This window comes from Pygoscelis adeliae, unplaced genomic scaffold (genome assembly GCF_000699105.1).
Source record: "Pygoscelis adeliae isolate BGI_AS28 unplaced genomic scaffold, ASM69910v1 Scaffold120, whole genome shotgun sequence".
Classification (NCBI taxonomy): Eukaryota; Metazoa; Chordata; class Aves; order Sphenisciformes; family Spheniscidae; genus Pygoscelis; species Pygoscelis adeliae.
Window position 1 is genome coordinate 330604 of NW_008824032.1, and position 26378 is coordinate 356981.

General features: G+C 40.5%; 1 protein-coding gene across 1 annotated transcript; it reads right to left on the reverse strand.

Moving 5' to 3' along the window:
- Nucleotides 1-389: 389 nt before the first annotated feature.
- On the reverse strand, nt 390-25549 carry KEL (Kell blood group, metallo-endopeptidase). Its single transcript, XM_009328589.1, has 19 exons — nt 25467-25549; nt 25215-25367; nt 19890-20031; nt 17359-17562; nt 16636-16760; nt 15547-15693; nt 14338-14400; nt 13174-13362; nt 12630-12775; nt 11271-11394; nt 10645-10755; nt 9467-9565; nt 8833-8910; nt 8285-8388; nt 7231-7341; nt 5020-5087; nt 4624-4781; nt 3674-3766; nt 390-2409 (listed from the first exon to the last, which is right to left on the reverse strand). Exons 2-19 carry the CDS (start codon nt 25230-25232, stop codon nt 2233-2235), a joined length of 2157 nt encoding a protein of 718 aa, XP_009326864.1. The 5' UTR covers nt 25233-25367; nt 25467-25549; the 3' UTR covers nt 390-2232.
- Between the last annotated feature and the right edge of the window lie 829 nt (nt 25550-26378).

Below are 26378 nucleotides of genomic sequence, written 5' to 3' on the forward strand. Positions count from 1 at the left end.
GTTTCATGATCATCTACTAGGCAGCATGGCTCCTCTTCACCAACCACATCCCAGAGAGCTTGCAACACTGAGGACAAGGGCAGGAACCTTGTGCACATATTGAAAGTGTTTCCTTCTCTCCTCTCAGTCCAAGACTCATGCAATTTTTTTCTAAGGCAGACCTCCTTTCTTGAACTTCCCATATGCTCTTTGTGCATCATAGTTAGTAATAAACAGGAATTGATTCAACTCACCAACTTCAAGGGTGACCCTGTCTTTTAAACAGAATATTCATAAATTTGTCATATATTGTAAGAACAAGAAAAATTTGCATATTCCAGGGAACTGTCCCCCCCATACACTTAACAAGATAGATACAAAAAAAGTTAAAGACTTCTCAAAATGCAGAATGTCAACAGCTTTTGATTTTTCTATACATTATAAACAAAGAAACGAAGTAGTCTCAGTACACTGAAATGACTTCTGTATGACACACAAGGTCTGGTACAATGTTAATTGCTATTAGCATCTAAAAGAAATACAGTCTGGACATGGTGTTAGGAAAAAATTGATTAAATGAGTGGAGGAAGAGCATACACTGTTTAAATGGTAAAGATAAGCACAAGCCCAATTTTGTGCGTTTTTTATGATGGGTAAATAAATTAAATTATTTCAAGGTAGTATTATTTATTACTTGTGAAGTTCAGCTAAGAACTCCAGTCATGCTGGGAACAGTACAAATACAGAACAAAGAAACAAGCCTGGTCATAAAGAGTTTGCGAAGTGATTTTTTTACTCTGAAGCAAATACTTTATTAATATTTTCATTAATTAATGAAAACAAAATCTCTGAACAGCCTGTTCTTGGAAAATATTTCGCTGCATTGTCAGTACTTGGAAAGGATTAACACAGTTATTAGGATTTTCACAATTTTTACAATGCTTACATTGATTAGAGATGTTTCCACTTGCCATTACCTATTCCACAAACAATCCCCAGGCAGCCAATATAATAAGCAAAATAAAAATGCTCCCATAATTAAGAACAGTTTGAAGAGTATGCAAAAGGTAGGAGTATTTTGTATACTTAATAACTTTGGTAAATTTTAGAACATTGGTATAAATTTTCTAATTATCAGAACGTGAAATTGATGTAATTATTATGTTGCTCTTCGGAATATGCTGTAAGCACTTCTCCTGCTACCCTAAAATATATTACTTCTTACTCTCTTTTTCCTCTAAAGTAAATTAATACCTAAAATTCAATTTCAAGTAGAAAGTAAAATCCTACAGCAGCTCTACTCCTCTGTTTGGATGGTAAATATTTACAAATGTACAGATGAGAGAACTTTTAGGGATGAGAGAACCAGGTTCAGGATCCAGATAAGTTATTGGAATTCTAATTGTTCATTCTTCAGAGACTTCTAGAAACCCTTGTGACTGTCCCATACTCCACCCTCAACCATTTCCTCAACCCTAAATAGAGACTAAAAAAAAGAGAATTTTGTTGGAAAAGAAAGAAAGAAGAAAGAAAATCTGTTCTCAGCTCCCAATCCCCCTCCTACCAATGGGGATGCTTTCCTCTTTCCTCTTTTGTCTCTTAGGAGTTTTGCTAATGAAACAAAAAGAACAGGGAAGGCCTTTAGTAACCTTCATTATTAAGTGACTTGTCTTTCAGCCTAGAAGCTGTAGCCACTGAGTCTTTCCTATTACCTATCTCCATTTATTGGCAGAAGAAAAGAGGATTCTTCCCTCTCTGGTAACTTACATGTGTGGTTTGCATAGTAACCCATAGGATTTCCCAAAGAGCCAATCTTACATGAACAAGTCTTAGAGCTCCAGCTTATTGCCCTGTCCATTCAACATGACTGTGAGGCTGCTGGAGTAGACAGGGAAATACACTGAACAGAGGGACTAATAATGTAACAGTCCTTCTGTTTACAACTCCTCAGAAGCTGCTGCCTACTAGAGACTGGCTAGTCATCTTGCTACCTTGGGACTTGCTAAACTCCAGAGTTGTCATATCTGGGACAGAGTTTTGAGAGCAGTAGGAGGAGCCCCTCTTCCCTTAGGAGCTCAGTTTAAGAATTTTGCTACCATCAACTGCTGAGGAAAGGATAACAAGAAAAAGAAGGTAGGGGAGTGAATAAGAGAACCATGTCACTCTAGGGGCCCTGAGAAGATGGTCATACTTTCATGGGTCGGGCCTTCCTCTCCCTGGGGTCATGTCTCTCTTCCTCCTTTTCCATGCAGATTACCAGATGCGGCACTTGTTGTCTGGGTTCATTGGGGATCCACTGGAACAGTGGAAGTGCTTGGCAAAGTCCTGGCTATTGCTGACAGGCCCACAGACACGAAGTGGCAAGGGACTGTGCAGATCTGTGTTCAGGGAAGACTGTAGTTTCTCAGGATCCTGGTGTCCACACATTGCCTGAAAGGAAGCAAAATAGAAAAGTCAGTTTGGCTGAAAGTCCTCATGTGAATAAGACTTAAGGCTCTTCATGCCTCTGCACACATGACTGAGGCTGCTTCACCACCACAATTTCTGACTGTTTTCCCTTTCCCTAAACTTCTCTGTCCCAATTTCCGTATCTGACAAGCCATCTGCTCTTTTTCTATACTGCGTAGTCCAGAACACAGGGAATTTAGACCACCTTGGAGTTTAGGCTCATGCAACCTTGGACTCCATCTAAAATAGTTGTATAGATGTCATCTCAGTGTCTAGATTCAGCTTCATAAGCAAAAACAATGAGTGCTCACCAAGAAAGGAGAGCACTTACACAAAATCCCATTACTACTCAAGAGATTGGGGGGATGGTTATGTAACTTTACTGGTGTTAAACTGGCAATCCAAGTCTTCACTCTTGTGATTTCAGCCTTTACTCATTGACAAATGATGCAGCAGCTGCCAGATAGCCTCTGAAATACAAAACTTGCCACCAAGAGCCAATAACCTGTGATTTCAGAATTGCTATTCTACACACTGCTCTGACCTAATGTAAATACATGCACAAAACATTTCCCTTTGCACAATTACAGTGACTTATAAGGGTGTGACTTTTCTAAGCACAGAAATCCAGTAATCTACCATGGGAAACTCAACTGTACAACTAGGCACAACTGCACAACTTTGCACAAATCCTTAAACCAGGTTCCCACAGAAATCTCAAACTGTGTGCATGTACTTCTACTTCTTTATCTCTAAATAACATTCTAAACTCTTTTTTTCACTATCTGTCACACAGAATGACATGACATCTAGTTATTCACCATGAATGAGAGGTAGATGAAGGAAGGGATGGAGAGATATGCACCTTTTCCAGTAAAATTCCACTTTCCATGTGTAAGATTGCTCACAACAGCAAAAAAGTACTCAGAAGCTGGCATGCTTTCCCTGACACAACTTGTCTGCTACAACTTAATCTTGGTAGATTTTAGAGCTTTGTAAAAGATATATTTGCAGTCAAGCCTTTTGTTAGCTTTGAGATCCATAACAGGTTAGGGGCCCTATATGTGAATTTTAGCTTTCTAAATAAGATTCTAGATCTCCTAGAAACATCGGTCATTCTCAGTTCTGTGAAGGGGGGGGGTGAAGGGGGGGGGGGAAGTGATTGAATATTGAGAAAGACAAACTGTAATAATGTGGAAGACAATGGAGAGTGAGACACACACATGACTAGCCTAGAATTCATTACATGAGCAAAACTGAGGTAGAAAAGCTGGTCGTGTGAAAGTCCAATCTTAGGTAAATCCTTCTCTTTGTGCTTTTTCAGCCAATTCTTATAGGCCTGTGGAAAGAGAAAATTAATAATAATAAATCCCTCTTCAGATAGTGTCCCAAAACCATGTCTTCTGTCAATGAAATATATCAATCTAATATAAATTTAATAAATTAGCAAGCTTGCATCTCTCTCTCCTCACTCTGAGGCTCCCTGCTGCTGGCCATGCCCCTAATAACTCTAAGATGGGAGAGTAACAACATAACTCCTTTGTTTCCTATTTCAGACACTACCACACACACCATCATAAGAGAAGATATGGTGACTGCACTATGAAAGAATGAAAATTACTTTCAAAGAAAGTCACAAATATTTGAATAAAAATTAAAAGACTTTCTACTTCCCAACATTTTTCGTGCAAGAATATAACAAGTACCATCTGAGACCTAGAGATTTCAGAGCACCCTGCACTCAGTAGTTAATTAAACTGCTGAACTACTGCATGAGGAAATAAAAAATTCTCTCTAAAGTATTGCTGAAAACATCATTATGGAGTCATTTTACCACCACACAGAATTCTGGTTCATGTCTCAGCTTAGTTCTTCAGGTATAACATAAACATATAAATAACATGCTTTTGTATGCATGGCATAAATGGGGAAGTAAAGAAAGGCCTGCCCCAGAATTTGTGAAGGGGATAAGTGGTCTTACATGGAAGCAGTGAGGTTATGAGAAAAGCTTTGTGAGGAACCTATGTCTGAAATAGCAGAGGACATGCAGGGCACATGCTGCACTGGCACAGGAGTACAAGAAATCTGAAACTGGAGCAGCATGTAGGAGAGGGATGCAGCAGAGCAATCTTGTGACATGGCAGCTGAGTTGTGTGGTGAGACTATGAGATTAGAGATGTAAGTAGACTACAATACCTGGTAAGCGATGGCAAGCCCTCCAGTATCAGCTGAATTCTCCAACAGTGTAAAAGTACCATTGACCTTAAAGCCAGAGCTTTCATACTGTTCAACCAAGCAGTCTACAGATTTCTGTAGTGCACTCCTGTTGCATGTAGGACAGCCCCCAGGCAGCACTGTGGGGAAAAAAAAATCCTAGAAAGTGAAGGTATTTCTGGCGTTCACCTGTATTCCTCATATTAATCACTGAGTCTTCTTAGTAGTCAGCATGGCCTGGAATGAGTTTTCCTTAGCTTCATCTACCTTAATAATATATGTATACATTGTTATAGGGACCAGGATTTAAGATCCCCTGAGGGAAAGTACCAGTGGGGACCTAGAAGAGTAAACAAAGACACCACAGCCGGTACCCACCATAACCATAGAATGTGTGAAGAAGTTCATGCGCCATGAAGACCCCGATGGCTCCAAAGTTCACAGCACTGAAAAATAAACATTAAAAGAATGCTTTTGAAAAGAAAAAGAGAGCAGGTGACCATTCTTTATAGCCACTGAGCACAACTGTGGGCTGCACAGGAACATTCTACTCTGAGAGCACACAGAAGCACTTTCTATTTATCATCTCTCAGATGTGGTACACTCTGTAAAAATGCAAATACAAGTGTAAATTACTCTACCAATGCTTAAAATTGTACTATGGGCTTGCATTAAAGTATTCATAGCTAATAAGCCATCATAATAATGAAGAGTCTGTGAATGAGATTCTGCCTTTATTAACTCTAATGACATGTATTGCTGTTGAGATACGTCCTTATTTACCCACTACTGGCTGAACTGCTGCACAAACAGTAACTGCAATGGTAATCATACAAAAGCAGGATGGTTGGAGAAGCAATCTTGCAACAGTTGTCTAGTGAAAAATGGTACATAAAACTGGCAAGGCAAATTAAAATCATGAAGGTTTGACTACAGTTACTCTGGTCTAGCATTGGTGATCTCGCTACAAGCAAGAGGTTGTACTAGAGACCTCCAGCAGTTCTTTCCAATCAGAATTTCTATGCAATGAATTTACAAATAGTCACACTAGTAAAAGTACACTCAAATGCATTTCCATAATATGAAATTATGGGCTCATTCTTCCTTTACATGCACTGATTAATGCTACTGAAGCATGAAATGATTGTAGTAGATCATTATTACATCACTGGGAACTCAGTAGGAAGTGACAAGAACAGAACAACTCATCTTCTCTTAGAACTGCTCTTTCAGAAGCTCCGTAGCTTATAACTTATAATTGTTACCCAGAGAAGTTGTGCATGCCTCGTCATTGAAAGCGGTCAAGGTCAGGTTGGATGGGGCTTTGAGCAACCTGATCTAGTGAAAGATGTCCCTGCCCATGGCAGGGGTGTTAGACTAGATATCTTTAAAAGTCCCTTCCAGCCCAAACTATTCTATGATTCTATGATTCTATAATAATTGTACTGCTTTTCTGACTTCTTATTTTAAGAATTATCATCACAGTCATCTGAACTGGCTTTTGTCAGTAAAGTTTAAACTTTGGAGCATCATCTGAGAAAATTTTATTGTGCCAACTCACCAAAAGCTATTCAAGTTTGACTTATTAGTCTATTCAACTGGGATGACAGTGAGAAAAATATGTTTTACTAACACTGAATACAAAAGGAATAAGAAGCTGTAGGCACTTTTTCAGAGAGGAAGAATATGGTGAGTGACCCCATACCACTGGAAAAAATATTTTTTTTCTATTATTCTTTTGAGGTGTCCTGTTCTTCATACTATAATGAATTTATGAAGTACTGCAAGCACTAGAAGTTATACAACTAGTGGTAGAAGATCACCATGGAGAAAATAATTACTTTTAACTGAGACATGTTTCTTTCAAACTTCAGCCTCTTGCCACAGTGTAAGTTTATCTTTCAGTACAATGGGATTAAGAGAAGTATCTATCCATTATCATGCAAAAAAGGACATAAAATAATATTTTTACAGTGAACTTTTAAGTGCTTTTAATATCAGAAAAATATTGCTTAACAGATCTGTTCCATAGGATGAAAGAACTCAACTATAAGGGTATGGTCTACAGAAGTGTCATTGTTGCAGGGGAAGACTGAGAATTAAAAATGCATTTGCTTATTAGAGAATGTTTCTTTAAAAAAAGGAAAAGAACTGCGTTTGATCAATTTGAAAAAGACTTCTGACAAGAAGTTGCTCTATGAGGCTCCTGTTTTCTCTGGGTTAGATTTCTATGGGTTAGATTTCAGGAATTCTTGGAATCTAGAAAATGAGAGGCAAAGGTGAAATGACTTCTTTGCAGTTAACCTATATGAGACTTCTGCTGCTTTGCTGTGGAGTAATACACTTGGCTTAGCTTAGTTTCACCTAGATTCTGATTTTGTTCCAGCAGAGTCACTGATCACACTCTTTGAGAATTCATAAGGCAGTATCCATCTGGCTTTAGAAAAAGCTGGTTTTCCCCCCTTTACTGTGTCTTTCTGGGATGCAGTAAGAAAAAGAGGTTAAAGACAGACCCGTTAAGATTCTTCCTGGAAAGATGGTGTAGCAAAGGAACTACATCCAGCTTCCACCTTTGCAGCCCCTCCATACCTGGGAAACTCCATGTGGAAAAAAGGGCTGCGGAACATTCCAGCAGGAAAGACCACCGTGTGGTGCCTTATTGAGTAGTATGAATGCACAGTCCAGGGGGACACATGCCAGCTAGAAGCAGAAAAAGAGAAATGAGAATGTATTAACTCCTTATCTCATACCTTGCTCCTTTCCTCCACTGGGCTTACAAAAATGGTCTGCTCAGTACAACTGTTCATACAGTAGCAGCAAATGATGAAATTCACATTATCTAGAGTTAAAGGTGTTTGAAATAAACTTTCACTTGTTTACAGATGGTCAGAGCTAGTAGCTTAGCTTTCATACACATTAAGGGATTCACCCTCACAACTTCCCTGTCAAGTAGGTCAGGATTAGTAACCTCCTGTGAAGTCCTGCACAGAATACTCTTCAGGCAGTGTAAGGTCCCAAGCATGCCTGTCAACACTGCCTGCCTTCTGAAGCATTCTGTGTCCTGCCTTTGAGGTGACCCTGCCAGCATTCACGCCATCACAGTGCTTTGCTGTTTATTTTGCTGTTAAGTGCAGGAGAACCAGCTATTGCCCTTACTCAAGGGTTCATGGGCAAAAAAAGCTTGTTTTTTTTAGGGGTCTGAGGCTCCTTCCACAACAGTGGGGGTTTTTTGGTAGCATGAGCTCAGGCTGAATACAAGACAGGCTGCCAGATTCAAGGCTTTTTTAAGCAGGATGCAGCAATGCAGCCTTGCAGCAAAGGACAACAGCATCTTGTCTTGCATTAGAAGTGTCGCCGGCAGGTCAAGAGAGGTGATTGTGCCCCTCTATTCAGGACTGGTGAAACCACACCTGGAAGTACTATGTCCAGTTCTGCCGCCCCCGCTGCCTGCCCTCCCCCTCCTTCTGCAGTAAAAGAGAGATACAGACATACAGTTAGACACAGTCCTGAGTGACCCACTCTAGCTGATCCTGCTTTGAGCAGGAGGGTTGCAGTAGGTGATCTCCACAGGTCCCTTCCAACCTCAGTTAGTCCACGAATGTCTGATTCTGTTATATTTTTCAGATCAGTATCTGACACTTACTTATCCTGTGAGTGATGCTGAAGGGGTTTCAAGTAGGAGTTTTCCCTCAGTACTTTCAAGCAAGCCACCACATTGAGGAAAAAAGTGTCTTCATTTATCTCCAACTGAGGGAAGAGACAGGTAATGTGACTGTCATAGGTCAAGAGCGAGGAATGAACTGGACAGTATGAGAAAGAGAAAAGTCCCACGGGTCAAAAAAGGGTTCATCAAAAGACAAACCAATGGAATACTTGTGGGTTTTTCTGTCCCAGTTGTAAAGACCTTCAATTTAAGATATGACAGGAATGTTATCTGCAAGCCAAACAGAACATACAAGCAAGTCACAACCAATCTCTATCAGGCCAGCCACTCTAAATAGGAGACAGCATAGGCAACAATATAGAAGCAATAAATAAAGGTTCTCTGGGCCCATACATTCTCAGAAAATGAACAGTAGGAAACGTGCATTGCTCCAGAGGTCATAGCCTCTTTTAGCAGCAGACAAGATAGCAGTTTGTACAGGTAAACTGCCAATAATGAGGCAGGCATGTTTACATTATATAGCTCACATTCTGGTATTCCAGGTTCACTTTGGCAGTCTGGAGTATGTGAGCTGGATAGCCAATCTCCACTTGTAGTTTGGAAATCTAAAATCATAATAAACAAACGAACGAACAAAAAGAAACATGACCAATAGGAGGCTTTACATTCTGGAAGTCCTTTTTAAACTCTATTTCTAAACAATATAAATACCATCTGTGAATCAGCCCTTCAAAATGAACAGCTACTCTGTTTCAACAAGACATCTTCTCTTGCTACTCTGCTTTCTTAACTCAATGACCTGAGGCCTAATGTTGTTCTACTCTTCTTTTTCTTTACAGCATTGTTTTCTGGCATTCAGCTTTATAGCTTTTAACCTCTCTAGGTGTATAAAACTGAATTGTATCTCAATACAATTAATTCAGAGTATCCATGAACAAACAAACACTGAGCCTGTCTATGCCTACACATCAATGTACGATCACACATGCATGATGGCACTTATAAAACCACCTACAATTTTCAGTGTGTATAAGATATCTATTTAAGATTGTGTGCCTGTAGAAGCAGGTAGGAATATGTGAAGGTGCAGGCCCCTTCCATTCCTTCTCCAAAGGCTTCAGGGAAAGGAAGGCCTCAGTAACTTCTGCCTTCTGCACGCACCAAGACTTTAGCCTCTTGGCGAGTCTGTTCATCCATCCACTCCAACTGATCCAGCTGGCCATAGAGGGCATCTTGGATCTCAGAGAACAGCTGCTCCAGCTGCCATGGGTAAAAGAAGGCACAGTCAAAACTGCAGAAAAACATTGTTCAAGCTTAGCTACCATCTTCCCATGTTCCAGCAATTCAACCACAGAATAATTAGGGGAAAATTCCTCTTCTTGTGATGAAAGAGGAGATTTCAGTTTCTACAATGATTTAGGCTTAAGTTATTTGGCATCCAGTGGTTCCTCACAGGGCTCACCATTCTCTCCCACACACCTTTTCATCTTGCCTCTCATCATAACTAAGAGGGAAACATAATGCTTTTTCATTCAGTCCCTGTTGGGATAGGAATGGACCAAATGATTGCCCCACTTCTTGAGTGAAATGAAAATTCAGTATCCACAAGTATTTCATGCTGGTGTCTCCCTTTCACAAGTTGTGGTTATCTGAGTCTCTCCTTCACAAAATTATGTTTTGTTCATTCAGCCTTGTGCTTCACTACACATAGTCTTAGTTTTCCCATTAACTTTTCTTGGGGTTATTTACTCTTGTCACTGCAAACTCGTTATAAAACCTGGTGCCTACACTAACTTCCCTCAAAAGAAAAAGGAACGCTGATCATCAAAGGAAAAAAAAGAAATCTTTTCCACACTGCAGGCAGGTGTTCCTTTTACTGTGGAACCACTCAGAATGTTTCGACATTGATTTGTTCCTGTACAATGTCATATGATGGCTTAATGGCTTTGCAATTGAAAATCTTATTTAAATATGTCAGATTGGTGATGAATACTGTTAAAACTAACTGTCATTTCAGGAAGCACACTGAGATTGCATGCATTTGTAGGGCTGTCATAGGTATTGGTGCTGCACACGTGACTTTGCTAACAGTTGAGATAAAGATAATAACTGGTATTTTAGCATTGATTATTCTAGCAATGACAGCAATGTCATTGCTAGATGTTCTGACATCTTTCATTCCCAAAAGAGAATGGGAAGTGCCTAAGTACAGGAATATGTAAAAAGGTATAAAACCTACACACGATTTTGCTGCCTTGATGTGGTCTTAAGTTGTCATGTCAAAAAAAGAAAGAGATAAAGCTGAGCTCTGCTTGGGGGTTAAGAGGATGAATACCTACAAGTTTCTTGGTCTGCTGAGGGAAGATTTCTTGCACAATCATCTGCCCTAGAACTGGCTCAAAGAAAGAGCTGGTATCAGTCAAGCACTTCCTCCAGCGCTCATCTGGGATCTGTAAGAACAGAGAAATAAATAGAGACACGTGAGAGTGAGGACAAAGAGATAGGAAGACAATAAAAAGATATGTAAATGTGCAGTCAGTAGCATATATGCTGCTATCTAAAAATGACAGCAGTGAATGTTAAATAATGTAGTTCCATTTAAGCTACCTCAGAAAACTTTAATCAGGTAAAACATTGATTTCCTTATGATTTACTCCACTTACTTTCACACAAGATGAAGATTCATATGCTAGCTGAGACAAATACATAGAAGAAAGGTGACCATGTATCAATTGTTCCCTAGCCCATGATACAGTGCACTTAGCTCTCTAAAGTTTTGTGTGTCATGTCTACTCCCACATTTCTTTGAGAAAAAGGAAGCATCTAATGGCCTAGTGAGAGTAGTTTTCCTCCCCAAATCTAAGAAACTCCATCCAGACAAGGCATCAGGAGAACATCCAGATGGTATGTCCTAGGGTGTTCAGCTGCTGGGAAGGCTGAAGGAGATGGTTAAAGGCTAACTCACCATTCTAGATCCCATTTTTCCATAAAGAATCTTAGATAGCTCCAGGCGTGCATCTTGGAATCGACTGTCAAGGGCTGGGGAGAGATTCCCAACCAGACAAAGAATCATATAAATGTGAAGGACCCTGTAGGAAAATGACATTTAAAAAGATTGAAGATTGAAGGCTGGTCACTATAAACACAGAGGCGTGGCAGGTGTCAGAGGAGTAATTTGAGGCAGAGGAATCCTAGTAACCTGAACAATGACAACAAAGTACTCTGAATGGGCTACACCTGGGGCTATCAAAGGAGAACGATTTGACATGAGTCAACCAAAGAAAATCTCTCCCCAGAATACCTTGAAGACTCAAGGGGTAATTGCCTGCTGGGGCACAGGATTCTCTATGGGAAGCAGGAGAAAGAGCATTTTTAGGACTGGGTGAAACTTATTAAGAATATTTTGAGGGGTCTGTGGAATTCTATGAGATTTATTATGGGATGTTTATGGGAAGGACCAAAGGCAGGGAAAGGGAAGGTTCGTGGTGGACTGGGGGGAACATGCGTGGGAAAATGGAGAGGAAAGGTGGTAAGAGGGAATGGCTGAACATAGACTTATGGCTTGCCAGGACATCTGTCTGATTGGGCCCTGCACATGGTCACCAGAATCTGTCCTATCTTATTAAATGCTATTCTTAGATAACATTTTACCCTCTGGGGGGGGGGATGGGACTGGATACTGGAGAGACAAGGAGTCTGAGAGTTGACTGCTGGAGGCACTTTGGTTCAAGCTAGCTGCTGGAGAGAGCAGGGGTCTGAGAGTTGGCTGTTGAAGAGACCAGAGTACCAGAAACCAAAGTATGGCTGCAAGACTCAGGGGCTCATATATCCAGGTGCCAGCAGCTGTAGACACCAGGGGATCTGGGGCCAGCTTCTGGACAGACTGGATATCTAAGACCAGCTATTGGAGGGATCCATATTGTGTGTGTACATATATATATACTTCACTAGTATAGACCAGTCCTGATCAGCTGGAAAGGAGGAATAGGATCAGGCTGCCTGAGCTGTTCATGTTTGTATGAGTGCTATGGGTGGGTGGGTGCCAGTAAAGGCATTGTGTTCCATCTCTGTTGATCTGTGTGACACACACATATATGTACATTTATATGTGTGTACATATACGGTGCATGCATGTGCAAGCCTATTGGGAATATATGCTAAGCCTTAGTACTGGCTAAACCTGTGGATATAGAGCCACAGCAGCCTTGCAATTGTTAGGCTACTAGATTCAGCAGCCTCTAACACAGACCTTTCTAATTTATGGTATCTGAAGTTAATATTTCTTGAGGCATGAACAACTATAACCATAGATATTGACTCCTACCTTTCCTTGTGCCATTGTTCGATGAGCTGTGACATGCCTCTTATGTAATCCATGTCATGCACTGCAATTGGCTGAGAGAGGTTCATTGGCATAGGATGGAAGACAGCCTGGAGACATGACAGCCAGTCAATAGCAGGTGCCTTTTCCTAGAAGTAAAACAAAGTTTACATGCTGAACTATGACTCTAACTTGACTGACAAGAAATAATAGGGAAACTGGGATAGTCTCTCTAATACTGTTAACAGATACTTTCAACAAGTTAAACTTTTTATGATGTGGGTATTGATTATAGTAGAAAAGGAGAATTGACTTTTTTTATTGAATTAGCACTGGGGAGGGGAGAGAGTTGTGGGCCTGAAAAATCCAACTGCTGTCAATAAAAGACTGTAAGTTAATAGGTTATTTAAAGCTCAACAGACTCCAAGTGTAAGTTGCAAGGGAATGGCATCTAAACAGAGTTTAGTTTCATATCTCTTTTGATCCAAATCTTCAGAATGTGAATGTTACATGTAATTGTGTTGCTCAAGTTCTAAGGCATAGATACCTGTAGCTCCCTAATGGTAGTGCGAAAGAACAGCATCCCCCTCTGCTGCCTTTCCTGCAGTGGGGTGACAACTCGCTGGAGGTTAGAGATGAAGGACAAGGTAAGGGAAAATGAATCAGGGGGACCATCCTGTGGCCCTCCAAGTAGGTCCCCCAGTTTCTTCAAATATGAGAGATATACACGGAGAACCTGCAATACAGAGCATATGACCAGTGGGAGAAACATGACTGAAACTTAGTCACCCCATTCATCCATCCAACCATCCATCTTGACCATATAAGCTTCAATCTTTCAAAACCACTGCAGTCCCATCCCTAAAACTGTCTTCTTCACTGCAACATCCTTATGTAATGCTTCATGTGGAATACAGTTTGCCAAGTACAGCTCCTCTGTTAGTGAAGAACACTGAATTCCCAAAAGGTTATTTTTGTCCTAGCTTACAATTCCATTAAATACCAGAATCATTTTAGAGAGGTAGGCCTGCCATCTCTGGAGTCAAAGGAGAGAGATGTAGTGATATAATAGGCCAGTATTTTTGATGGAGAGAAAATGCCAGCTTCTTGCTTCTATGTTCATGAGGTATCAAAGGAATGCTTGTGATGGGTAGACAGGCTTATTTTTTTGAAGACTCTTCTGAATGAGTCAGACTGAGAAACTGAAATCAACTAAGTTTTTATAAAGTTTCAGAAAAATGACAAGGCTGTGATAAAATTAACTTTGTTGCAATAACTCCCAAGGTCAAAGACTTTGTTTCCCCAGCTTAGGTTAAAACATTTTAAAATAACTTTAAAAATGCTAGCTACCCCTCCCCCAATACACAGATTTTAAGTTATAAAGCCTTACTTCAGACAAGAACATTTTTTTTTAAACATTCATTCAAGGTGAAACCTAGAGGGAAGCCCAGGTTCATATTACTTAGCAAATACAAATTAAAACTATTACATTCTGTTTCTACACTAGAAGTTTTAAACCTGGCATCTAAAAATGGGTTACATTTTACAAACTACCTTTCTGGAAAAGTAGAGAGTTTTGTAAAGAATTCCTTCTGGAGACATTTTCAGAGGTCACTGACCGTAACCCATGGAAACAGACCACTCTGAACCAGGAGACAATTCAAGGAGATCCCTACACCAAATAGCTATTTTTCAGGCTCTGATATGTTACCTCAAGATAATTTTTCTCTTTGAATTTACTCTCAGGTGGCATCTCAAACTCAGGATGATCAATCTGCAAAAAGGAGTAAAGGAAAAACATCTCGCTATTTCCAGAAACACTGGAAATGTGAGGATATGCTCAACAGGCTTTGTTAATTTCTGTCTCACAGAATTTGAAATTGTTAATAAATTGTTTTTACTTTTGGAAAATGTTTGCTAAGTAATTTTTGTGGATCTATCATATTCTGCAGCTCATTTACAAGCTCATTACAAATCTGCGGTGACTGATATTCAAACGTAAACCACATTGTTAAATATTTCTACATGGTGCACTGGTTTTGGCTGGGATAAAGTTAAATTTCTTCATGGCAGCTAGTATGCGGCTATGTTTTGGATTTGTCATGAAAACAGTGTTGATAACAAAGGGATGTTTTAGTTATTGCTGAGCAGTGCTTACACAGCGTCAAGGCCTTTTCTGCTCCTCACACCGCCCTGCCAGTGAGTAGGCAGGGGGTGCACAAGAAGTTGGGAGGGGACTCAGCCGGGACAGCTGACCCCAACTGGCCAAAGGGATAGTCCATACCATATGACATTGTACTCAACAATAAAAGTGGGGATGCAGGAGGTTGGCCAGGGCTGCCATTGCTTGCGAACTGGCTGGGCAGTGGTTGGTTGGTGGTGGGGTTTTTTTGCATCACTTTTTTTTCTTTCTTTCTTTTTTTGATTAGTAAACTGTCTTTTTCTCAACCCATGAGTTTTCACACTTTTACCCTTCTGATTTTCTCCCCCATCCCACTGGGTGGGGCAGTGAAGGAGCGGCTGTGTGGTGCTTAACTGCCTACCAGGTTTAAACTACAATAGTGAGCTGCAAAATTCATAGTACATTATGTGTATTAGACACTTAGCACTTAGAGTCTGTTATTGTATTAGTCATGCCCATAAACATAAGAAGAACCAGACCCTTCCACGATGAAGTACAACCTACACTGTCAGGCAGAAGAGATGAGAGAAAGTAAGCAATTTATTCTTCCTCATCTGCTCATTGTCCAGAAATAAGTGCTTTTTATCTAATAAAATCAGAAATTTTACTGAAATTTAGGAAAACTTTCTTTAGAGAAGAACATAGGCTTAACTTGAGCAAGCCTGGGTCTCATGGGCTGTGTAACTGACTCTTTATTCCCAGTGCTTCCTGATAATTTTTTTTCTTCAGTCCACTCACCTGAATAATATTGGTCTTGAGGTCAGAAGGACTAGGTCCCACGTGGACTCTGAAAAAGGGAAAGGTGCTGTATCTGCTCATGAGAATCTGGAGAGTTTCATTAAAATCTTTTGCTTTCCCCACACCTGTGATATTCCATCCACCAACCTAAAGAGGGAGAGAGATAGTATGACAGCAGATGAGAAAAACATATGCTCGATCCATATTTTCAAAATCTTTTTTTCACTCCTATGAACTCAGTCATTATCACAACTGAGAAGCAACAAAGCAAACAGCAACAGGGGAAACTCATGAAGATTTCTACATACCCTGTTGGTTTTAAAATGACCTGTCACTTTCACTTAAGCAAAGCAACAAACTGCAAAATGACACAAGGAAAAGGAATGATAATTATCAACAGAACAAGGTGTACAGGAAAAAACAGGAGAAAGAGAGAGGAAAGAGGTGTCACTTTTCTAAAGCCATCCAGAGGGACAACCAGGGATCAGGGATTACAGGTCCCACCGCCCTGACAAGCAGATTCACAGGTGGGCCTGCAGTCACTGTTCCTTCTTCTTGGAAGGTTCTGCATCCTTGGAGACAAGGCATAAATGCCCTTTGCTGGCAGGAAGATGTACAACCCTCCCTGGCACTGAGAGGAGTCTCCCAGAATGGAAAGAGAAGCATTTTCCTCTTTAAACAAGCTCCCCTGAAGCCTGGAGTAGTAGAAGGCCATCAGATCTTAGAGACAAAAATTTCACCCGTTTTACAAGGTGCTCCCTGGTCTGTAAGTTGGATCCTATTGAACTGAGCTTCTGAGATTAAAAGTGATCCCTCTTTGCAGTCTTGGTTGTTGTACAGTCCTAAAGTAATATGTAAGGTCATGAGGAAAGAATCAGATGATGATGATTCTGACCTGATGTCAGAAAATGAAGTCTTGAAACAGCATTTAAAGCTAGATTAGAAGTTGTGCTGTGAACCATGAGCTTATTTCAGGGCCAGATGCTAGCAAAATTCCATCATGTAGGACCATATGACCCTAACTTCACACTTTCCTTTTCCCTGCAGGAATTATCTTCTGGAGGGAGAGGAAATAGCACAAACATTCACCTGATTTAGGAGGTCCTTCAATGGTTGAGTTCCTTGGGATTCTATCCGTTGGGTATCCATGCAGGAGCGATAGAACTGGATTGCTTTCTCCTTAGCTGAGCCTCTTATCCCAAACTGTGGGCCCTCTGAGGGAAAAAAAAATAGATGAAAAACTACGAAGTGGTAAAAAAAAAAAAAGTTGGGGCAGTATTAGAGCAGAGAAAGGTTGTAAGAAAATATCACGCTGCACTTCGATTCAGAACAATTTAGTAAATACATCCACACTTCCCACATTGACTCAAAGCAAGAGATCTTCTAGTGCCATGACTCTTCCTGAGGCCAAATATGTGAGTTCCTTTGCATGGGAACAGGAGCACAACAGGAAGGTGGTGCGTATCTAGGCTTCAGACCCACATGGAGTCAGGACACATGACCAGAGTGCACATTCGGACAAGCCCAGCAGAAAGGGTCCACTTTTACAAGGCAACAGGAAAATGGCTTGGATTGCTGTCAGAATTTTAAAGTGTGACTTTGACCTGTTACACTTAGCAAGGAGAACTAAAATGTTTAAAATGAAGCTACTGTAATATGACATGCTCAAGAATAAATCTGTACCTGTAATGATAGAAGAACAAAGAGACTGGCCTCAGTCTCTGTTAAGAATGATTGTGCTCTCAGTTATTAGTATTCTCAGCTCTGGCTGAGGAAGATGCTGAGGGTAACACACCAATATTCTGTCCCTACCTAAAAGCCTTTTCAGGATCAACTGGTTTTCTTCCAACAACACATCAAATACATTTAGTGATTCTTCTGTGGTTCTGCTTGAGTGTTTGCCTTCCCAGCTGCCACAGGCATATTTGTAGAAATCCTCACAGGGGTCTACAGTGTCATTCCTAGAATTCAGGAGTCTGGCCAACAGTGTAAGACCCAGCTCGTCATCACAGGATCCTGGGCAGGAAGTAAATAGGAGAGAACTGAGCAGTGACAGTGAAGAGTGAGAACAACTCCAAGCAAAAAAAATGAGGAGTTATCTGTGGGACATTTCCCCAAAAAGATTTCTTTTTGGTACAAACTCCTTTGCACACAGAGTGCTGAAATCCTTGTAAGTTTTTGCTGAATATGGAACAAAGTGTGTTGTCCTTCACTTCACAGGAAGATTGCCTTTGCACTTTGTAAGGGAGATGCTTTAAATAAAGGACAGATAATCAGTCCAGAGGTGGTGTCCTCTCTTCATACTATCTAGGCAGTCACAGGTTGGATTATTCTGCCTCCTCAGTGTATTTTCTCTGAATCAGCCCAATTTGGCCAAATGATAAAAAAGAAGCAACTGATAGTGTCAACACATGAAGCAAAAGAAGGACTTAGCACAGAGAAAGTAAGGAGATAAGTTTAAAACATGGAAGGAGATGTTATCATAGAATCATAGAATCGTTTAGATTGGCAAAGACCTTTAAGATCATCAAGTCCAACTGTTAACCTAGCACTGTGTTGTGGTTTAACCCGGCAGGCAGCTAAACACCACACAGCCATTCACTCACACTCCCCCCCCCGCAGTGGGATGAGGGAGAGAATTGGGGGGAAAAAAAAGTTAAATTCATGGTTTGAGACAAAGACGGTTTAATAGGACAGAAAAGGAAGGGAAAATAATAATAATAATAATGATAATGATAAAAGAATATACAAAGTAAGTGATGCACAATGCAATTGCTCACCACCCACCGACCAATGTCCAGCCAGTTTCCAAGCAACGGTCACCACCCCCCGGCCAACTCCCCCCAGTTTATATACTGAGCATGACGTCACATGGTATGGAATATCCCTTTGGCCAGTTTGGGTCAGCTGTCCTGGCTGTGCCCCCTCCCAGCTTCTCACTGGCAGGACATGAGAAGCTGAAAAGTCCTTGACTAGTGTAAGCACTACTTAGCAACAACTAAAACATCAGTGTGTTATCAACATTATTCTCACCCTAAATCCAAAACACAGAACTGTACCAGCTACTAGGAAGAAAATTAAATCTATCCCAGCCGAAACCAGGACACACTGCCAAGTCCACCACTAAACCATGTCCCTAAGCACCATGTCTACAAGTCTTTTAAATACCTCCAGGGATGGTCACCCAACCACTTCCCTGGGCAGCCTGTTCCAATACTTGACAACCCTTTCGGTGAAGAAATTTTTCCTAATATCCAATCTAAACCTCCCCTGGAGCAACTTGAGGCTGTTTCCTCTTGTTCTATCACTTGTTACTTGGGAGAAGGAGACTGACACTCACCTCGCTACAATCTTCTTTTGGGTTCAAGCATGGGAAACATTTCTCAGCAATGACATTTGTTAAAACAGGACAAAGACTTTCTAGTACATCTTGCTTTGATCTAAAACTCCCTTTATCTAAACTACTGTGAATCACTGGGTATGTGTTCTCATTTGGGTTCAGTGTCTTGTATCAACATCAGATCAGATCAATTACTAACTGAAATAAGCCACTTGTAAATCAAAGTAAGACTTTCCATACTATGGTTTCAACAGTTGACATGGGAGGAGGTAGGCAGAGTGGAAATTGACAAGATCTAAACTAACAGTTTTTCCTTGGTCTCTGTAGTGAAGAGTCTCCAACACATAACAGGGCCTAAAGAAAAATGCTAGTTAAAGAGTCAATAATGTTTATTTTGGAGCAGGGAATGTCTGTATCCACCAGTATAAGTGCACCTTCAGTACTGAGTGTTCTATATGCATAATTTACATGGACCATTCTGCAGATAGCTGTTTAGCAAATTTGAAAGGCAAGTTAATATTTCTGGTCTATGCTCACAGCTCCCCCTTTAGCAAGAGACTATGACTTTTCTTTCTACACTATGACTGCACTGCTTTGTGCTACAAAACTAGGACTAGACTTATTAAGTTGGAGATAGAAAGGCGGAGGAAGAGCTCCAAATCTCAGATTCAGTCCAGTTTCCTGGAGGTGACTACAGACAGAGCATGACACGATGATGAGATGCAAGACAACATGATGATGCTCTCCCTCAAAATTGGGCCCAGGCATATTAAATGGCAGGCAGAGGAGGAGGACAGGCATGGAGATCTCTCCCCACTATGACCCAAGGAAGAGGCAGAACAGTGTACCTTTTTTACAACTCGTGTTATGATTCTTTGAGATTCTTAAACTCTGATTCTTAACAGAGATGCTAAGCCATCCACAATGGAGGCAGATAGGAGAGAAAGGGGTCTTACAAATGGGGTGGATGAGGAAGCAGGGAAAAGGATATCCCATATTATACCTAGACCACAAGTCATCATGATGTAGGTGATAAGCAGTGTAAAGCCAAGGAGAGTACTGAGAAGAAGTGTACACAGAAGTAGGTTTTTCCCCTGAAGGCATCGTTCTTTCTTTGCACCTGTTCTCAGCTCCTGGTCACAGGTCTGAAGAGAGAAAAATGAGACAAACAGAAAAAATGAAGAAAGAAATATTCATATTAAAGTTAGCACTGGTCATATACTCCATTTTCCACCTAATCTACCAGAAAATCACCCACAGGACTAGTGCCAGAATACCAACAGTTGTCCAAGTCATCTAGGTGACTGTACTCCTGGGGGCTTTCTCATCTCCTTTGCCTCCTTGTCTTTTCCAGCTACAGCTGTTGCACGGTGTTATGAATTATGCACCAAAAAGCCAGCTTGCCACAAGGAGGCCTGTCCCTCCAGAGTTCCTTCTGGTTTATGGATCACCTTGCATATACCTCCTGAAGATATCAAAGCCTTTTTGAGCCCATAAAGCTAATAACAGGATAGCTAGGACTGGTAGTTCTTTATTCTGTTACAGTGTGGCTACCTGAGCACTAATTTCAGATCTCTCCTGAAGAAATAACTCCTGCATCCTAAGCCCTCTAGTCCAGTTCAAGGGGGAGAAAAGTTTTGCCCTATTCTAAAAATGGCAGCAAGCTGTAAGTCACAGATAAGATCTTCTATACAGACAGGTTTTATCTCACTTAAATTGAATTGTGTTCATAATCTAGGTGTGACTTTTTAGTCAGTGGAGAAGGCACCTTATGAGTACAGCTCCTGTTTTAGACATCTGTCTTAGGATGAGTTGAAGCATCCTCCAGAGTTACCTGTCTTTTTCTCCATTGACTGCAAATGAAGTTAGATGACTGTGTTAGGATACACCCCTAACATCTACCTGGATAAAGTTAGATAAAATGACATTTACTGTGCGTGTCCACTACTTCTACCTACTTTGATGTGCGTAAGACTGGAGAACAGCGGATTACAAGAGAACAGACATGGGAATGGATGCTGGTAATATAAGGAAAGGGAAAGAACTGAAAAAATGAAAAGTGAAATAACTGAATAAGAATATACAGTGAGAAAAAGGAGGCAGAAGGGAAAAAACCAAGATAATGGGAAACCTGGGAGGAAGACAGATAGAGAAGAAATAGTATAGCAAGCAAGGAGTAAATCTCATAGGTATGAAAGCTGATGGAAGTGCTACTTTAAGAGTCTTACATGCCAGTGTCAGGGCCTGGCCTGTACTGTCCCCACAGCCTCAGGTTTAGCTCCCTGTGCTCAAGCCTGGTTCTCTGATAAAAGAAAGCTGTTTGAGAAACCTTGACAGGCCTTGGAGCTCTTCGAGAAAAAGCTAGAAGGAGCCTCAGTGAAGGTGCCCACTCCTTCACTTGGGAGCTGCTTTTTGCAGCTCTTGTGTGATCTCCATCTGAGCTATGCAGCAGCAGCAGCCATGCCTATGGCTGGCCATGTACCCCATTGATCTGGATCCTGACCTTAACCTACAGACTTGATTCTGCAGGTTTGACCTTGGACCTGCCTCCTCACAATGGACTTGCCTGGCAATCTACACTCTTGGTGGACCCTGTCTACTGTCACCAGACCTTCCTTACCCCCCTCATTCCCGTCTGTGGGGGTGCACCACTTGCTGGTAAAGTCATTACTTCTTGCCTGCCTTGTCATGACTCTGAGGTTCTAGATTGTCTTCCCTTGTGTGCCCTTGCTGCTCCCTTACATGCAGCAGCTAAACTGCATTTGTCACCATGCTCGGTATCTATCTTCTCTGCCACAGAAACAGAAAATATAGACCTTTACAAAAATCACAAGAAAAAATGAAGCAAAAACCTACAAGAATTAAGTACCTCACAGCATATATCCCTTCACCTGAGGAAAGGCTAAGGAAATGAATGAGTCTGCTGTTAATCATCTTGCCTAATATCCTATGTACAATTCCTGTACAAAAAAACATTAACAGAACAGAAAACACAGAAAGAAATAGAAAAAGACCTCATCCTTTCATATCTTTCAAACGTGCATTTTATTCAATAATTAACAGAAGCCTCTCAAAAGCATATGTCAGCTTACTTAACTCATGGAAACTGCTAACAAGGGTTAAACACCTAATTGCTTTTCTCCCTTTAAAATCCTGTTTTGCTGACTTCTTTAGGCAGGATACAGAATAACTAAGTGGAAAGCAAGTATATACAAGTGAATACTGGCATTAAAAGGTGCTAGATACAGAACATGACCATACTGGCAAAGTACAGTGTAGGAAATATAAAGGAGGAAATCCAAATTCCTTCCATACGCCCCTGTAGTAAAACACTTTAGCTTTTACTCCTCAAGCAGAGAGTAAGTGTCACGACCTAACAGTATGGCAGGGAAGTGAGCGAAAGAAAATTTGCTTGGCTGAAAAGGAAGAAGAAAAAGTATTCTTCAATGTGTGAGCCCTCTTCTCTCACCATTTAGGAGGGAGTAAATGATTTACATTCACAATGCTCCTGACTTCTCTGTTGCAATAGACTTCTTGTTTTCACACTGAAAATCTAGCCTATTCCTACTATGAAATATTTATAGTTTTGCAATTCTGTGGTCTGATGTTATCAGAGGACATCTGTTTCTCTCTTTTGAGTACTAAATGGCATGGCTGTTGAGAGACTAACAAGAAATTGGTATTTCAAGACTGTCACTGCAATTTCTGCCAAACTTCTGGTTATCAGTAGGTCTATATTGGGCCTATACATTATGTTCCTTTTGAAATGGAAAATGCATTAAACAATAGATTTTTAAAAAGCTGTAAAAGAACTAGACTGTCCCCCTCAAGACTCTAATGTGAAACATCTAGAGAAGTACCTGGCTGAGAACAGCATACCCCAAAAGAATAGCATACCCCAAGAGAAGAGACACGGGAGTGAAAATTGGTTGTGTACCTCTACTTAGAAACTGGATAAAGGTCTGTGTTATGTGAGCCGTAAGGATAAAAAGTGTTCTTCAAACACTTCACCTTCCATAAGGAATCTCTTTCTAATCTTGCCTCTGTTACTGGGGCTGGATTTGAGAGAACTTGTGGACCTACATAAATAAAGAAAAAAGAGGAGGGCGGTCATACTTAGTTGTCCCTTATATCTTTTTCATGACAAAGAAATCTAGACAGAAAAACACCTGCTCTTTCAGTAGTCTTATACAGATACTGACCTTGACAATATCCCTGTCAGATTCTTTATCTAGTATGAACTTAGTTTTGTGCCATAAATGGACTAAGTGGTTCACAGAACACAGGCACTAAAATACAAAGCCCTTCCTAATTCAGTGATCTTTGGTCAAGGATAGATGGAACTGGAGGTGGGATATAAAAACTTCCATGGCGCAGGATGCAGGAACATTACATAGCTTGCAGGAAGCAGAAGCACTTTTTTGTGGTATGTTTTAAGGCTTCGTTGCCTCATGCAGCATGCTCCATATAAAGAGACAAGTGAACAGTTTGAACAAGCCTGTGGAAAAGGATGAAGAGCCTTTAATCTCTGACAGAGATTTTCCATATGGGCCTCATTTATGAGTAAGTGAGAAGAATGATTAGTATTTGCATGAAGTTGAAGATGAATGCAATTTCCAGTACAGTGTCAGTTCTTTCATGCTTTTCTTTTAAGAGTGTGCAAGTGCTCAAATTTAAGTGGCTTCACTGTAGCTAAGTGAGATCAAATGCCTGTAAAATCACTAAAAGCTGACCTCTAATTGTCCTGAATTATAAAATGAATAATTTTGAATGTATGTACTACACAAATCATCCAATTCAAATGCGAGCATGACTTGGGCCAGCAAAATCTTGACAGGTACTCTTATAACTAAAGCAAGAACTGTTTGATGCAACTAAACCAGCCAAAGAATTTGATTCTCCTTCAGCGTCTCCTTCTTTCTGTTTGTGAGCCATTCTTATATTCTGCAGGGAGGTTGAAGTTCCTCTGCCTACTTCTTCCTCACCTTGCATTTTCCCAGTCTTTAGAGCTGTTGCAGAAAAAGAAGCATCTAACTTTTATGAAAATAAAGTAAATTAAAATGAGATCAAAGGCAGGGAGAACTGAAGTTATTTTTCATAACTATTTATGAGACAATTTAGGGGTATTATGTTTCAGCCAGTAGATTATTCATGAATTACTGACTTTGGCTGTTACTCAAATTGTGTTTATCGCATTGGTCGTGTGGATGACATGTTTTCAGACTAATGTCCCAACACTCACAAAAATATCAACATTTTCTTAAATTTATCTTTTGTCAGCAAATCACTTAAGCAGAGAAATTGAGCACATTAAATGCCATTTGAGAAATAATATTTTGGCCTGTGTGTAAAATACATTGCTAACATGAGAAACTAAACAGAAAGTTTGCTGAATTATATTCTGGAATACTAAAAAAGTTTGAAGTATAACCATGGCCAATAACTATTTAAAATTATGATTGTTGTCTGATCTTTATCACGCAGAAATATGAGAATGGATATACAAACCAAACATTTCTGCAAATTCTTCAGCCAGAAAAATGCAGACAAGATAAATATAAAGTGACTGTTTGCATTTCAACCACAGCTCTTGCAATACTGAACAGCTCTCAACATAACAAAACATACACATTTCTTTTTTTATATTATTTAGTTACATAGAAAACTTTACTTATCTTTATTGTCCTTGAATGTTTTGTACATTTTAGCAACCCTGAGCTAACAGTTCAGTTCAGTGCGAGTTGTCTGTAAATATGCAATTAACACTTTACTGGTTATTTATATAAGACATCAAATCAGGAAAAGGACACCACACTACATGGGGAGCAATTAGGCTTACCATGTCATTCTCAAATTCAGAAAACTATGCCATGTTTACCCACAATTATTTGTGGGGAAAAAATTTGCATGTTTCTGCATAAGTACTGTCTTAAAAAAAATTGTTGAAAAAATGGGGATACAATAAAAGATTCAAATAATCATATTATTATTATTATTATTATTATTATTACTACTACTACTACTGTTGCTGCTGCTGCTGCTGCTACTACTACTACTTATTGGTCAGTGCTTCAAACAGATCTGAATACAGCCTCAGAATGGCCATTAGGATGACTAACAGGAAGGGCAAGAACCCCTAAATCCTCGCACCACATCCCATGTCATTAATTCTGAGACCTGGACAAGGCCCTTCTGGATACAAACTGTCAAAAACTCAACTGCTCCAGTTCCCTAGGGCAATAAGCAGTGTAGCTGTGACAGGGGAAGAAAAAGAGAGGGGTGCAATGAAGGTACCTCAGCAGACTGCAAGACAGACACATTTCCTTACCTCTGGAAGAGTCCTCATCCTTGTCACTGAGCAGGCTTTGCTCCTGCGGTTACTACAGTTGTCAACCCTGTTTACTTATTTACTATCAGTCTTCTGTGCCAAGACACACCACTAAGTTGAGAGACAATCTCTTCTTCCCAGCTTGGCTGATTGCTGTGGGGAGGAGAAAAGAGAGGAAAAGCTCTGAGAAAAACGCCCTTAAAGAAAATGGGAGGGAGGGAAACAGATACATTTCTGCAAATCTCCACCCACCTTCTCTTCCTAACACCTCCACTTCTCATAAAACTATATTTTTTGTTCCCTTCTGCCTCTCCCTGTGACCCATGTGTCTTTCTGTCTCTTGAAGCTGCACTGAAATCTTTTCGAACAGAAGTATGTGATTCTCTATCTCCCCCAGCCTCTTCTCAACTATTTGCTGCTTCTTTTCTTTCCAAAAGCCTTACTATCCTGCCTACCCAACAAGCCTGTTTTTGTCTGATATTCTCACCGCTACTAGCCTGTTTCAACCTGCTGCTCCGGGGCCTGGAGGCCTCTGCCTATTGCAAGATAGTGTGAGTTATGGATCTTAGTGCTCCTCCTCCCGCAAAAGACAGGCCAATGCATTGGCCTTTTTCTCTCTCTCATCTTCATCCAAAAGTCTATTCAAGGGGTAAACACAAATCCACTTGTGATTCTTCTTCTTTTGCATTAAGAGGCATAAAAGAAATCATTCATTAATGGTTCTATTTACAGTTGTTCGTTGCTTCCCAGGTGATGGCCAGCCTGTGTGTCTTTGCTTCCTTAAGGATGCATATTGGAAAGATTTGGGAGGGAAGTTTCTCTGCTTTGAGGACTGGGAACCAGGATCACTTCCCTGAGACAATAAAAACTGAGTTGTGGACGTTGGAAGTTGAGACCTTCTCAAGCGGCAGCTGGAAGCTGAGAGAGATGATGGGGACTGGTTTGGTGTCAGCTTCCAAAACGACTGAAACAAGCAGAACTATTTACCTCCCCATCTTGCTAGTCTTTCAGGGGAATGTGATGTTTTGGTTCACTAGTCTGAAAATAACTAGATACCTGTTTAGTTGTTCAGAGCTTCCCAAACCTTTGGTCTGTCTCCTAAAGTCCAAATCTTCTTCCCACCTTCATCAATCTGATTTTTTCCCTATTCCTGTAGTGCTTGCA